Source organism: Phaenicophaeus curvirostris, unplaced genomic scaffold (genome assembly GCF_032191515.1).
Source record: "Phaenicophaeus curvirostris isolate KB17595 unplaced genomic scaffold, BPBGC_Pcur_1.0 scaffold_330, whole genome shotgun sequence".
Lineage (NCBI taxonomy): Eukaryota > Metazoa > Chordata > Aves > Cuculiformes > Cuculidae > Phaenicophaeus > Phaenicophaeus curvirostris.
This window is the reverse complement of record NW_027206933.1, coordinates 28,322-43,535: the sequence shown is the minus strand read 5'-3', so window position 1 is coordinate 43,535 and position 15,214 is coordinate 28,322. Positions and strand designations below refer to the sequence as shown.

Here is a 15,214-nt window from a genome sequence, read left to right as displayed (position 1 = left end):
AAATCCCCTCCTAAGACCCCCTCAAACCACCCTGGGGCCCCCAGGACCCCCCTAAAACCACTCTAGGACCCCCAGGACCCCCCAAAACCACACTGAGACCCCCAGGACCCCCCAAAAACCATCCTGGGACCCCCAGAACCCCCCTAAACCACTCTAGGACCCCCAGGACCCCCCCAAAACCCACCCTAGGGCCCCCAAATCCCCTCCTAGGACCCCCTCAAACCACCCTGGGGCCCCCAGGACCACCCTAAAACCACTCTAGGACCCCCAGGACCCCCCGAAAACCACTCTAGGACCCTCAGGACCTCCCCCAAAACCACCCTGGGACCCCCAGGACCCCCCGAGACCACTCTAGGACCCCCAGGACCCCCCCAAATCCCCGTCTAGGACCCCCCCCCCCGGTGCGGTTAACCCCTCGGTTGCCGCAGGTGGTGGCTGGGGAGCCGGGGGGAGCCGGAGCCGGTGCTGGGCACGGGGCCGTGGGTGCCGGACGGCGTGGCCGTCGACTGGATCCACGGGAACGTGTACTGGACGGAGTCGCGGGGCGGGGGCATCGGCGTGGCCAGCGCCGACGGAAAACGCCGGAAAACCCTCCTGCGCCAGCGCGGCAGCGTCCCCCACGGCATCGCCCTCGACCCCCTGCACGGGTACCCCAGGGGGATAACCCGCGGGATAACGATGGGAATGTGGGATAACGGGAATGTGGGATGATGGGATTGGGGAGTGGGATAATGGGATGATGGGATGATGGGATAATGGGATTGAGGTGGGATAATGGGAATATGGGATGATGGGAATATGGGATGATGGGAATGTGGGATGATGGGAATGTGGGATGATGGGAATGTGGGATGATGGGAATATGGGATGATGGGAATGTGGGATGATGGGAATGTGGGATGATGGGAATATGGGATAACGGGAATGTGGGATGATGGGATTGGGGAGTGGGATAATGGGATGATGGGATGATGGGATAATGGGATTGAGGTGGGATAATGGGAATATGGGATGATGGGAATATGGGATAATGGGAATATGGGATGATGGGAATATGGGATAATGGGAATGTGGGATGATGGGAATGTGGGATGATGGGAATATGGGATGATGGGAATGTGGGATGATGGGAATGTGGGATGATGGGAATATGGGATAACGGGAATGTGGGATGATGGGATTGGGGAGTGGGATAATGGGATGATGGGATGATGGGATAATGGGATAGGGAGTGGGATGAGATAATGGGATAATGGGATTTGGGAGTGGGATGGGATAATGGGATAAAATGGGATGATGGGAATATGGGATGATGGGAAAATGGGATGATGGGATTGGGGTGGGATAATGGGATAATGGGATTGGGATGGGGTAATGGGAATATGGGATAATGGGAAAATGGGATAATGGGATTGGGGAGTGGGATAATGGGATGATGAGAAAGTGGGATAATGGGAATATGGGATGATGGGAAGGTGGGATAATGGGATAATGGGATTGGGGAGTGGGATGGGATAATGGGAATATGGGATGATGGGATAATGGGATTGGGGAGTGGGATGGGATAATGGGAATATGGGATGATGGGAAAATGGGATGATGGGATTGGGGTGGGATAATGGGATGATGGGAATATGGGGTAATGGGATTGAGGTGGGATGATGGGAATATGGGATGATGGGATTGGGAGTGTGATGGGATAATGGGATAATGGGATTGGGATGGGGTAATGGGAATATGGGATAATGGGAAAATGGGATAATGGGATTGGGGAGTGGGATAATGGGATGATGAGAAAGTGGGATAATGGGAATATGGGATGATGGGATAATGGGATTGGAGAGTGGGATGGGATAATGGGAATATGGGATGATGGGAAGGTGGGATAATGGGATAATGGGATTGGGGAGTGGGATGGGATAATGGGATTGGGGAGTGGGATGGGATAATGGGAATATGGGATGATGGGAAAGTGGGATAATGGGAATATGGGATGATGGGATAATGGGATTGGGGAGTGGGATGGGATAATGGGAATATGGGATGATGGGAAAATGGGATGATGGGATTGGGGTGGGATAATGGGATGATGGGAAAATAGGATAATGGGATTGGGAGTGGGATGGGATAATGGGATTGGGATTGGGAGTGGGATGGGATAGTGGGATAATGGGATTGGGATGGGGTAATTGGAATATGGGATAATGGGAAAATGGGATAACAGGTTTGGGAGTGGGATAATGGGAATACGGGATAATGGGGTTGAGAGTAGGATGGGAAAGTGGGATAATGGAATAATGGGATTGGGGAGTGGGAAAATGAGATAATGGGATTGGGAGTGGGATGGATAATGGGAAAAAGGGATAATGGGGTCAGGGAGTGGGATGGGAAAATGGGATAATGGGATTGGGGAGTGGGCTGGGATAATGGGATCGGGATCAGGGATCGGGATGGGCTAAGGGGGTGAGGAGCGGCGCCGCGCTCCCTCCCAGTTACATGTACTGGTCGGACTGGGGCGCCAGCCCCCGGATCGCCAAGAGCGGGATGGACGGCTCCGAGCCCTCCGCGCTGGTCACCGAGGGCGTCGAGTGGCCCAGCGGGATCGCGCTGGGTGAGCCCCCGCCGGCCCCCTCCCAGTACATCCCAGTACATCCCAGTGGGGTCCCGGTCCGTCCCAGTACAGCCCAGTGTGTCCTGATGCATCCCGGTGTGTCCGGGTGCATCCCAAGGTGCCTGGTGGGTCCCCACTGCATCCCAGTGGATCCCAGTGGATCCCAGTGTCCAGTGCATCCCAAGGTGCCCTGGTGGGTCCCAGTACATCCCAGTGTCCCTCTGTATCCCACCGTGTCCAGTGGATCCCAGTACCTCCCAGTGCGTCCCAGTGGATCCCAGTATCCTGGTAGATCCTAGTGTGTCCCAGTACAACCCAGTACGTCCCAATGGATCCCAGTGTCCCTGTGTATCCCAGTACCTCCCAGTATGCCTGGTGGATCCCAGTGTCCCTGTGGTTCCTGGTGTGCCTGGTGGATCCCAGTGTGTCCCAGTATGCCTGGTGGATCCCAGTGTGCCCAGTGGATCCCAGTACCTCCCAGTATGCCTGGTGGATCCCAGTGTCGCTGTGGTTCCCGGTGTGTCTGGTGGATCCCAGTACCTCCCAGCATCTCCCAGTATGTCTGGTAGATCCCAGTGTGTCTGGGGGGATCCCAGTACCTCCCACTATGCCTGGTGGATCCCAGTGTCCCTGTGATTCCCAGTGTGTCTGGTGGATCCCAGTACCTCCCCGTATGCCTGGTGGATCCCAGTGTGTCTGGCTTGGATCCCAGTACCTCCCAGTATGCCTGGTGGATCCCAGTACCTCCCAGTACCTCCCAGTATGCCTGGTGGATCCCAGTGTGTCCGGTTGATCCCAGTACCTCCCAGTATGCCTGGTGGATCCCAGTGGATCCCAGTGCCTCCCAGTATGCCTGGTGGATCCCAGTGTGTCCAGTGCATCCCAGTACCTCCCAGTATCTCCCAGTGTGCCTGGTGGATCCCAGTGTGTCCGGTTGATCCCAGTATCTCCCAGTATGTCTGGTGGATCCCAGTGTGTCCAGTGCATCCCAGTACCTCCCAGTATCTCCCAGTATGCCTGGTGGATCCCAGCGTTGCTGTGGATCCCAGTACCTCCCAGAACCTCCCAGTATCTCCCAGTGTGCCTGGTGGATCCCAGTGTGTCCAGTGGATCCCAGTGCAATCCCAAGTACCTCCTCCAGTATGCCTGGTGGATCCCAATGTGCCCAGTGCATCCCAGTACCTCCCAGCATCTCCCAGTATGCCTGGTGGATCCCAGTGTGTCTGGTGGATCCCAGTACCTCCAGTATCTCCCAGTGTGCCTGGTGGATCCCAGTGTGTCCGGTGGATCCCAGTGGATCCCAGTGTGTCTGGTGCATCCCAGTACCTCCCAGTATCTCCCAGTGTGCCCGGTGGATCCCAGTACCTCCCAGTACCTCCCAGTATGCCTGATGGATCCCAGTGCGTCCGGTGGATCCCGCTGTGCCGGTGGATCCCAGTCCCCTGCTGCCCCCAGTGCCCCCCGTGCCCCCCAGTGACCCCAGTCCCCCCAGACGTGGCGGCGCAGCGGCTGTACTGGGCGGACTCGCGGCTCCACGCGCTCTCGGCCGTGGACGTGGACGGGCGCCGGCGCCGGACGCTGCTGGCGGACGCCTCCAAGCTCCCGCACCCCTCGGCCCTCGCCGTCTTCCAGGTCAGAGACCCCCCCTGTCCCCCCCCATTCTCACTGACACCCCAATGTCCCCCCATCCCCCCCCCCATTGACACAGGACACCCCCATGTCCCCCTGTGTCCCCCCCCAATCTCACTGGACACCCCAATGTCCCCCCATGTCCCCCCCCCCCCCATTCCCACAGGACACCCCAATGTGCCCCTGTGTCCCCCTATGTCCCCCTTGTCCCCCACAGGACACCCCCATGTCCCCCCCCCTGTCCTCCCATGTCCCCCCAACTCCCGCCAGGACACCCGTGTCCCCCCCATTCTCACTGGACACCCCCATGTCCCCCATGTCCCCCCCCAATTGACACAGGACACCCCAATGTGCCTCCCTGTCCCCCTTGTCCCCACAGGACACCCCCATGTCCCCCCCCATGTCCCTCCATGTCCCCCCCATTCCCACAGACACCCCCCTGTCCCCCCCATTCTCCCAGACACCCCCATGTCCCCCTGTGTCCCCCCCCCATTCTCACTGGACACCCCCATGTCTCCCCATGTCCCCCCCCCCCATTGACACAGGACACCCCCATGTCCACCTGTGTCCCCCCGTCCCCCCCCCCATTCCCGCAGGACACCCCAATGTTCCCCCTCCAGTTGAAACAGGACACCCCAATGTGCCCCCCCTGTCCCCCCTTGTCCCCCTTGTCCCCACAGGACACCCCTGTGTCCCCCATGTCCCCCCCTGTCCCCCCAGGACACTCCTGTGTCCCCCCAATCCCCACAGGACACCTCCCCATGTCCCCCCTGTCCCCACGGGACACCCCACATCCCCCTTGTCCCCCTCGTGTCCCCCCATGTCCCTGTGTCCCCCTGTCCCCCCATGTTCCCATCCCTCATGTGTCCCCCCGTGACCCCCTGTGTCCCCCTGTCCCCCCATCCCCCTGTGTCCCCCCGTGTCCCCCTGTGTCCCCCCTGTGTCCCCGTGACCCCTGTGTCCCCCTGTGTCCCCCCATCCCCCCTGTGTCCCCCCGTGTCCCCCTGTGTCCCCATGTTCCCGTATGTTCCCGTCCCCTCATGTGTCCCCCCATCCCCCGTGTCCCCCCATCCCTCCCTGTCCCCCCCATGTCCCCCGTCCCCCCATCCCCCTGTGTCCCCCTGTCCCCCCGTCCCCCCATGTCCCCCCATCCCCCCGTGTCCCCCCATCCCCCTGTGTCCCCCTGTCCCCCTGTCCCCCCGTGTCCCCCTGTCCCCCCAGGTCACGCCCATCCCCTGTGTCCCCCCATCCCTCCCTGTCCCCCCCATGTCCCCCTGTCCCCCCATCCCCCCGTGTCCCCCTGTCCCCCCATGTCCCCCTGCCCCCCCCATCCCCCTGTGTCCCCCTGTCCCCGTGTGCCCCTGCCCCCCCTGTCCCCCCGTGTCCCCCTGTCCCCCCATGTCCCCCTGTCCCCCCATCCCCCTGTGTCCCCCTGTGTCCCCCTGTCCCCGTGTCCCTCTGTCCCCCCGTGTCCCCCCGTCCCCCCATGTCCCCCTGTCCCCCCCATCCCCCTGTGTCCCCCTGTGTCCCCCTGTCCCCGTGTCCCCCCGTCCCCCCATGTCCCCCTGTCCCCCCATCCCCCCGTGTCCCCCCGTCCCCCCATGTCCCCCTGTCCCACCCATCCCCCTGTGTCCCCCTGTGTCCCCCTGTCCCCGTGTCCCCCCGTCCCCCCATGTCCCCCTGTCCCACCCATCCCCCTGTGTCCCCCTGTGTCCCCCTGTCCCCGTGTCCCCCCGTCCCCCCATGTCCCCCTGTCCCCCCCATCCCCCTGTGTCCCCCTGTGTCCCCCTGTCCCCGTGTCCCCCCGTCCCCCCATGTCCCCCTGTCCCCCCATCCCCCCATCCCCCCGTGTCCCCCCGTCCCCCCATGTCCCCCTGTCCCACCCATCCCCCTGTGTCCCCCTGTCCCCGTGTCCCCCCGTCCCCCCATGTCCCCCTGTCCCCCCATCCCCCCGTGTCCCCCTGTCCCCCCATGTCCCCCTGTCCCCCCCATACCCCTGTGTCCCCCTGTCCCCGTGTCCCCCTGCCCACCCTGTCCCCCCGTGTCCCCCTGTCCCCCCATGTCCCCCTGTCCCCCCCCATCCCCCTGTGTCCCCCTGTGTCCCCCCGTGTCCCCCTGTGTCCCCCTGTCCCCCTGTGTCCCCCTGTGTCCCCCTGTCCCCCCATCCCCCCCTGTGTCCCCCTGTCCCCGCGTCCCCCCGTCCCCCCGGGTCACCCCCGTCCGCCGTGTCCCCCCCAGGACTCTCTCTTCTGGACGGACGCTCTGGGGCGCTGGGTGGGCAGTGTGGGGACGCGGGCGAGCGCCGAGCCCCGCACCGAGGTGGGGGGGCTGCCCGCCCCCCAGGGGCTCGTCCTGATGCACCCGCTGCGCCAGCCCCCAGGTACGGACCCCCCCGCCCCGGCCTCGTCCCGATCCCCTTCCCGATCCCCTTCCCGATCCTGATCCCGATCCTGATCCAAATCCTCACCCTGATCCCAGTCCTAATCCCAATCCCACTCCTGATCCCAATCCTGAGTCTCATCCTGATCCCATTCCTAATCCCAATCCCATTCCTGTTCCCAATCCTGATCCAAATCCTCACCCTGATCCCACTCCTGATCCCCTTCCCAATCTCATTCCTGATCCCAATCCTCATCCTCATCCTCATCCTGATCCCAATCCTGATCCTAAATCCTCACCCTGATCCCAGTCCTAATCCCGATCCCATTCCTGATCCCAATCCTGAGTCTCATCCTGATCCCATTCCTAATCCCGATCCCATTCCTGTTCCCAATCCTGATCCCAATCCTCACCCTGATCCCATTCCTGATCCCCTCCTTAATCCCAATCCCATTCCTGATCCCAATCCTGATCCCATTCCTAATCCTCATTTCTAATCCTGTTCCTGATCCTGCTCACAATCCTCACCCTGATCCCATTCCTAATCCCATTCCTGATCCCAATCCCACTCCTGATCCCAATCCTCAGCCTGATACCATTCCTGATCCTCTTCTTAATCCCAATCCCATTCCTGACCCCAATCCTGATCCCAATCCCCACCCTGATCCCATTCCTAATCCTCATTTCTAATCCTGTTCCTGATCCTGCTCACAATCCTCACTCTGATCCCATTCCTAATCCCCATTCCTGATCCCAATCCCACTCCTGATCCCAATCCTCACCCTGATCCCATTCCTGATCCCCTTCCTAATCCCAATCCCCTTCCTGACCCCAATCCTGCTCACAATCCTCACTCTGATCCCATTCCTGTTCCCAATCCCATTCCTAATCCCAATCCTGATCCCAATCCCACTCCTGATACCAATTCTGATCCCGATCGCCACCCTGATCCCATTCCTAATCCCATTCCTGATCTCAATCCTATTCCTGACCCTCACCCTGATCCTATTGCTGGGTCCAGCCCTGTTCAATGTCTTCATCAATGATCTGGATGAAGGCATCGAGTGCACCCTGAGCAAGTTTGTGGACGACACTAAGCTGGGTGGAAGTGTCGATCTGCTGGAGGGTCGGGAGGCTCTGCAAAGGGATCTGAACAGGCTGGACCGCTGGGCTGAGTCCAATGGGATGAGGTTTAACAAGGCCAAATGCCGGGTCCTGCACTTGGGGCACAACAACCCTATGCAGTGCTACAGACTGGGAGAAGTCTGTCTAGAAAGCTGCCTGGAGGAGAGGGACCTGGGTGTGTTGGTTGACAGCCGACTGAATATGAGCCAGCAGTGGCCCAGGTGGCCAAGAAGGCCAATGGCATCTTGGCTTGTATCAGAAACGGCGTGACCAGCAGGTCCAGGGAGGTTATCCTCCCTCTGTACTCGGCACTGGTGAGACCGCTCCTCGAATCCTGTGTTCAGTTCTGGGCCCCTCACCACAAGAAGGATGTTGAGGCTCTGGAGAGAGTCCAGAGAAGAGCAACAAAGCTGGTGAAAGGGCTGGAGAACAGGCCTTATGAGGAGCGGCTGAGAGAGCTGGGGTTGTTTAGCCTGGAGAAGAGGAGGCTGAGGGGTGACCTCATTGCTCTCTACAACTACTTGAAAGGACGTTGTAGAGAGGAGGGTGCTGGCCTCTTCTCCCAAGTGACAGGGGACAGGACAAGAGGGAATGGCTTTAAGCTCCGCCAGGGGAGGTTTAGGCTAGACGTTAGGAAAAAATTCTTTACAGAAAGGGTCATTGGGCACTGGAACAGGCTGCCCAGGGAGGTGGTTGAGTCACCTTCCCTGGAGGTGTTTAAGGCACGGGTGGACGAGGTGCTGAGGGATATGGTTTAGTGTTTGGTAGGAACGGTTGGACTCGGTGATCCGGTGGGTCTCTTCCAACCTGGTTATTCTGTGATTCTGTGATTCTATTGCTAATCCTGACCCATTCCTGTTCCCAATCCTGATCCCAATCCTCACCCTGATCCTAATTTTGATCCCATTCCTAATCCCAATCCCATTCCTGTTCCCAATCCTGATCCCAATCCCATTCCTAATCCCAATCCTGATCCCAATCCCCACCCTGATCCCACTCCTGACCCCAATCCTCACCCTGATCCCATTCCTGATCCCACTCCTGTTCCCAATCCTGCTCCCGATCCCCGCCCTGACCCCATTCCTATAATCCCTGTTTCTAATCCCAATCCCAATCCCGTTCCCGTTCCCGGGTGACCCCTCTGGGTGCAGCCCCCCCGCGCTGCCCCCCCGGCGCCTGCTCCTACCTGTGCCTGGCGGCCCCCGGCCCCCCCGGCTTCTCCTGCGCCTGCGCCGACCGGCACCAACTGCGCCCCGACGGAGCCTGCGCCCCAGGTACCCCCCGAACCCCACAGCCCGAACCCCCACACCCCCCGAACCCCCACACCCCCCGAACCCCCGCAGCCTGCACCCCCGAACCCCCACACCCCCCGAACCCCCACAGCCTGAACCCCTGAACCCCCAGATCCTGCACCCCCGAACCCCCACAGCCCGAACCCCCGAACCCCCACACTCCCGAACCCCCACAGCCTGAACCCCCGAACCCCCACACCCCCCGAACCCCCACAGCCTGAACCCCCGAACCCCCACACCCCCCGAACCCCCACAGTCTGCACCCCCGAACCCCCACAGCCCCCGAACCCCCACAGCCTGAACCCCCAAACCCCCAGATCCTGCACCCCCGAACCCCCACAGCCCAAACCCCCGAACCCCCACACCCCCCGAACCCCCACAGCCTGCACCCCTGAACCCCCAGATCCTGCACCCCCGAACCCCCACACCCCCCGAACCCCCACAGCCTGCACCCCTGAACCCCCAGATCCTGCACCCCTGAACCCCCACAGCCTGAACCCCCGAACCCCCACACCCCCCGAACCCCCACAGCCTGCACCCCTGAACCCCCACACCCCCCGAACCCCCACAGCCTGAACCCCCGAACCCCCACACCCCCCGAACCCCCACAGCCTGCACCCCTGAACCCCCAGATCCTGCACCCCTGAACCCCCACAGCCTGAACCCCCAAACCCCCACACCCCCCGAACCCCCACAGCCTGCACCCCTGAACCCCCAGATCCTGCACCCCCGCAGCCTGCACCCCCGAACCCCCACACCCCCCGAACCCCCACAGCCTGAACCCCCGAACCCCCACACCCCCCGAACCCCCACAGCCCGAACCCCTGAACCCCCACACCCCCCGAACCCCCAGATCCTGCACCCCCGAACCCCCACACCCCCCGAACCCCACAGCCCGAACCCCCAAACCCCCACACCCCCCGAACCCCCACAGCCTGAACCCCCGAACCCCCACACCCCCTGAACCCCCACAGCCTGAACCCCTGAACCCCCACACCCCCCGAACCCCCACAGCCCGAACCCCCGAACCCCCACACCCCCCGAACCCCCACAGCCTGAATCCCCGAACCCCCACACCCCCCGAACCCCCACAGCCTGCACCCCCGAACCCCCACACCCCCCGAACCCCCACAGCCTGAACCCCTGAACCCCCAGATCCTGCACCCCCGAACCCCCACACCCCCCGAACCCCCACAGCCTGCACCCCTGAACCCCCACACCATGAACCCCCTGAACCCCCACATGCTGAACCCCCCGAACCCCCACACCATGAACCCCCACAGCCTGAACCCCTGAACCCCCACAGCCTGCACCCCCGAACCCCCACACCCCCCGAACCCCCACAGCCTGCACCCCCGAACCCCCACACCCCCCAAACCCCCAGATCCTGCACCCCTGAACCCCCAGATCCTGCACCCCCGAACCCCCACAGCCCCCGAACCCCCACAGCCTGAACCCCTGAACCCCCAGATCCTGCACCCCCGAACCCCCACAGCCTGAACCCCCGAACCCCCAGATCCTGCACCCCCGAACCACCGCAGCCTGCACCCCTGAACCCCCACACCATGAACCCCCTGAACCCCCACACCATGAACCCCCACAGCCTGAACCCCTGAACCCCCACAGCCTGAACCCCCAAACCCCCACACCCCCCGAACCCCCACAGCCTGCACCCCTGAACCCCCAGATCCTGCACCCCTGAACCCCCAGATCCTTCACCCCCGAACCCCCACAGCCTGCACCCCGAATCCCCACAGCCCGCACCTCCCCAAACCCCCAAATCCTGCACCCCCTAAATTCTCAGATCCTGCATTCACTAAACCCCCAGATCCTGACGCCCTCAACCCCCCAGATCCTGAACCCCCCGAACCCCCACATCCTGCACCCCCCGAACCCCCACATCCTGCACCCCCGAACCCCCACCCCCTGAACCCCCGAACCCCCACAGCCTGCACCCCCTAAACTCCTAGATCCTGAACCCCCAAATCCTGCACCCCTAAACTCTCAGATCCTGAACCCCCAAACCCCCAGATTCTGAACCCCCTAAACTCCCAGATGCTGACCCCCCCGAGCCCCCAGATCCTGCACCCCCAAACCCCCAAATCCTGCACCCCCGAACCCCCAGATCCTGAACCCCCAAACCCCGACCCCCCTATACCCTCAAATCCTGCCCCCCCTAAACTCCCTGAACTCCCAACCCCCACCCCTGCCCCCCCAGCCCCCCCAAACCCCCCACAACAACCCCCCCCCGCACCCCAAACCCCCTCAGCACCCCAAAACGTGCCCCCCAACTCCCCCCCCCCAACCCCCCTCTCTCTCCCCCCAGACCCCTCGGCCCCAGCCCCGATGGACGCAGCCTCCGGCACCACCAGTAACTCCAGTAACTCCAGCAACTCCAGTAACTCCAGTAACTCCAGTAACTCCAGTAACTCCAGTAACTCCAGTAACTCCAGTAACTCCAGTAACTCCAGTAACTCCAGCACCAGCCTTGCTGGCAACTCCACTACAGGTACTGGCCCCACAGCTCTGCTCTGCCCCACATCCCACCCCAGGGCTCATCCAGCCCCACATCCCAGCCCCACATCCCACCCCAGGGCTCATCCAGCCCCACATCCCAGCCCCACATCCCACCCCACGGCTCATCCAGCCCCATATCCAGCCCCACATCCCACCCCACGGCTCATCCAGCCCCATATCCAGCCCCACATCCCACCCCACGGCTCATCCAGCCCCACATCCCACCCCACGGCTCATCCAGCCCCATATCCAGCCCCACATCCCACCCCACGGCTCATCCAGCCCCACATCCCACCCCACGGCTCATCCAGCCCCATATCCCAGCCCCACATCCCACCCCACGGCTCATCCAGCCCCATATCCCACCCCATGGCTCATCCAGCCCCATATCCCAGCCCCACATCCCACCCCACGGCTCATCCAGCCCCACATCCCAGCCCCACATCCCACCCCACGGCTCCTCCAGCCCCATATCCAGCCCCATATCCCACCCCATGGCTCATCCAGCCCCATATCCCACCCCACATCCCACCCCACGGCTCATCCAGCCCCACATCCAGCCCCACGGCTCATCCAGCCCCATATCCCAGCCCCACATCCCACCCCACGGCTCATCCAGCCCCATATCCCACCCCACATCCCACCCCATGGCTCATCCAGCCCCATATCCCACCCCACATCCCACCCCATGGCTCATCCAGCCCCACATCCCAAGCCCCACATCCCCCCCCACATCCCCCCCACGTCCCCCTCTCCCGCAGGCCCCACAGGCGCCGTGGGGAGTCGGACGGGGCTGAGGGCGCTCGCGGTCGTCCTGGCTGTGGGTAGGTTTGGGGGGACCCAAAATTTGGGGGGGGGGGTGTCCCAGTATGGGGGGGATCTTAGAATGGGGGGGATTTGGGGGTCAGAATGAGGGGGGGTCCCAAAATGGGCGGGCGTGGAGGTCAGAAGCAGGGGGGTCCTAAAAGGGGGGATGGGGGTCAGACGGGGGGTCCCAGGATGGGGGGGGGGGGGGTCCAAAAGGGGAGGATGGGGGGATCCCAAACTGGGGGGAGATGGGGTTCAGAATGGGGGGGGGTCCCAGAATGGGTGGGGGGTCCAAACTGGGAGGAGATGGGGGTCAGAGTGGGGGGGTCCCAGGATTGGGGGGATCCCAAACTGGGGGGAGACGGGGATCAGAATGGGGGGGTCCCAGAATGGGGTGGGGGGGTTCAAAATGGAGATGGGGGTCAGAGTGGGGGGGTCCCAGGATGGGGGGATCCCAAACTGGGAGGAGATGGGGGTCAGAATGGGGGGGTCCCAGAAAGGGGGGGGGTTCCAAAAGGGGAGATGGGGGTCAGAATGGGGGGGTCCCAGGATGGGGGGGGGTCCAAAAGGGGAGGATGGGGGGATCCCAAACTGGGGGGAGATGGGGTTCAGAATGGGGGGGGTCCCAGGATGGAGGGGGAGGGGGTTCCAAAAGGGGGGGATCTGGGGGGTCAGACGAGGGGGGGGGTCTCGTGGCCGCCCCCTGACGCGTGTCCCCGCAGCGCTGGTGCTGCTGGGGGGGGCGCTGGGGGCCCGCGGGCTCTGGCAGAGCTGGCGTCGCCGCAGCACAAACTCCATCAGCTTCGGGAACCCCGTCTACCAGAAATGGGGAGAGGGGGCAGCCCTGGGCTGGGGAGGGGGGCTCGGCCGCCCCACGGTGAGGAGGGGGCCCGGGAGGGGGGCTATGGGGCTGGAGAGGGGGGCTATGGGGCTGGGGGGGGCTGGGGAGGGGGCTGTGGGGCTGGAGAGGGGGGGCTATGGGGCTGGGGGGGCTGGGGAGGGGGGTATGGGGCTGGAGAGGGGGCTATGGGGCTGGGGGGGGCTGGAGAGGGGGGCTATGGGGCTGGGGGGGCTGGGGAGGGGGGTATGGGGCTGGAGAGGGGGCTATGGGGCTGGGGGGGCTGGGGAGAGGGCTATGGGGCTGGGGAAGGAGGCTATGAGGCTGGGGGGGGCTGGGGAGGGGGGTATGGGGCTGGAGAGGGGGGCTATGGGGCTGGGGGGGCTGGGGAGGGGGCTATGGGGGGCTGGAGAGGGGGGCTATGGGGCTGGGGGGGGCTGGGGAGGGGGGTATGGGGCTGGGGGGGGAGGGGGCTGTGGGGCTGGAAAGGGGGGCTATGGGACTGGGGATCCAGGGGGGGCTATGGGACTGGAGAGGGGGGCTCTGGGGCAGGAAGGGGGGTCTATGGGGCTGGGGAGGGGGCTATGGGGCTGGGGGATCCGGGGGGGGCTATGGGGCTGGAGAGGGAGCTATGGGGCTGGGGGGGGGCTGGGGAGGGGGCTATGGGGCTGGAGAGGGGGGCTATGGGGCAGGGGATCTATGGGGAGGGGGATCTATGGGGAGAGGGATCTATGGGGTGGGGGATCTATGGGGAGGGGGATGTATGGGGTGAGGGATCTATGGGGCTGGGGATCTATGGGGAGGGGGATCTATGGGGTGAGGGATCTATGGGGCAGGGGATCTATGGGGCAGGGCTCTCACTCCACTTCTCCCCCCCCCCCCAGCACCAACCTGTGAGCCTGGAGGACGACGTGGCCTGAGGCTTTGGGGGGGGGGGAGGGGTGTTGGGGAGGCAGCTCTGCCCCACACGCGTGTCCCTGCGCCCGCACGCGTGACCAGCCCGGTGCCACGTGGGGCCGCACGTGATCACGTGGCCTACACGTGATCGTATGGGGCCCATACATGATCATATGGGGCCATACGTGATCATATGGGGCCATACGTGATCATATGGGGCCATACGTGATCACATGTGGCCCACGCTTAATCATATGGGGCCATACGTGATCACATGTAGCCCATACGTGATCATATGGGGCCATACATGATCATATGGGGCCATACGTGATCACATGTAGCCCATACGTGATCATATGGGGCCATACATGATCATATGGGGCCCATATGTGATCACATGTGGCCCCTACATGGTCATATGGGGCCATACGTGAACATACGTGGCCATACGTGATCATATGTGGCCGCGTACATGGCCGCACACAGTTACATGTGGCCATATGTGACCATACGTGGCCATACGGGATGATACGTGGCTATACGTGATCATACGTGGCTATACGTGATCATACGTGGCTATACGTGGCCATACGTGATCATGCACGGCCATACATGATGATTTGTGGCCATACGTGATCATATGTTGTCACACACATAGTTCATATGTGTCCATATGTGATCATACGTGGTCACACACAGTTCATATGTGATGATACGTGGCCATATGTGATCATATGTGTCCATATGTGATCATACGTGGTCACACACGGTTCATACGTGATGATACGTGGCCATATGTGATCATATGTGTCCATATGTGATCATACGTGGTCACACATGGTTCATACGTGATGATACGTGGCCATATGTGATCATATATGGCCACACATGGTTCATATGTGATGATACGTGGCCATATGTGATGATACGTGGCCATATGTGATCATACATGGTCACACATGGTTCATACGTGATGATACGTGGCCATACGTGATCATATATGGCCATAGGTGACCATACGTGGTCACACATGGTTCATACGTGATGATACGTGGCCGTACGTGATGATACGTGGCCATAGGTGATCATACATGGTCACACACGGTTCATATGTGATGA

At 62.3% G+C, this 15,214-nt stretch overlaps 1 protein-coding gene across 1 annotated transcript in view; it reads left to right on the top strand.

The window, feature by feature from the left end:
- LOC138734951 (low-density lipoprotein receptor-like) overlaps positions 1-14,133 on the top strand; it is a 33,224-nt gene extending 19,091 nt beyond the window's left edge. The window contains exons 10-18 of the mRNA XM_069882775.1: positions 429-647; positions 2,493-2,611; positions 4,104-4,243; positions 6,479-6,620; positions 8,896-9,018; positions 11,363-11,545; positions 12,315-12,377; positions 13,083-13,237; positions 14,083-14,133. Of these exons, the coding sequence (XP_069738876.1) occupies positions 429-647; positions 2,493-2,611; positions 4,104-4,243; positions 6,479-6,620; positions 8,896-9,018; positions 11,363-11,545; positions 12,315-12,377; positions 13,083-13,237; positions 14,083-14,118 (1,180 nt within the window). The 3' untranslated portion in view covers positions 14,119-14,133. The remainder of the gene's footprint in view (positions 1-428; positions 648-2,492; positions 2,612-4,103; positions 4,244-6,478; positions 6,621-8,895; positions 9,019-11,362; positions 11,546-12,314; positions 12,378-13,082; positions 13,238-14,082) is intronic.
- The last annotated feature ends 1,081 nt before the right edge of the window (positions 14,134-15,214 follow it).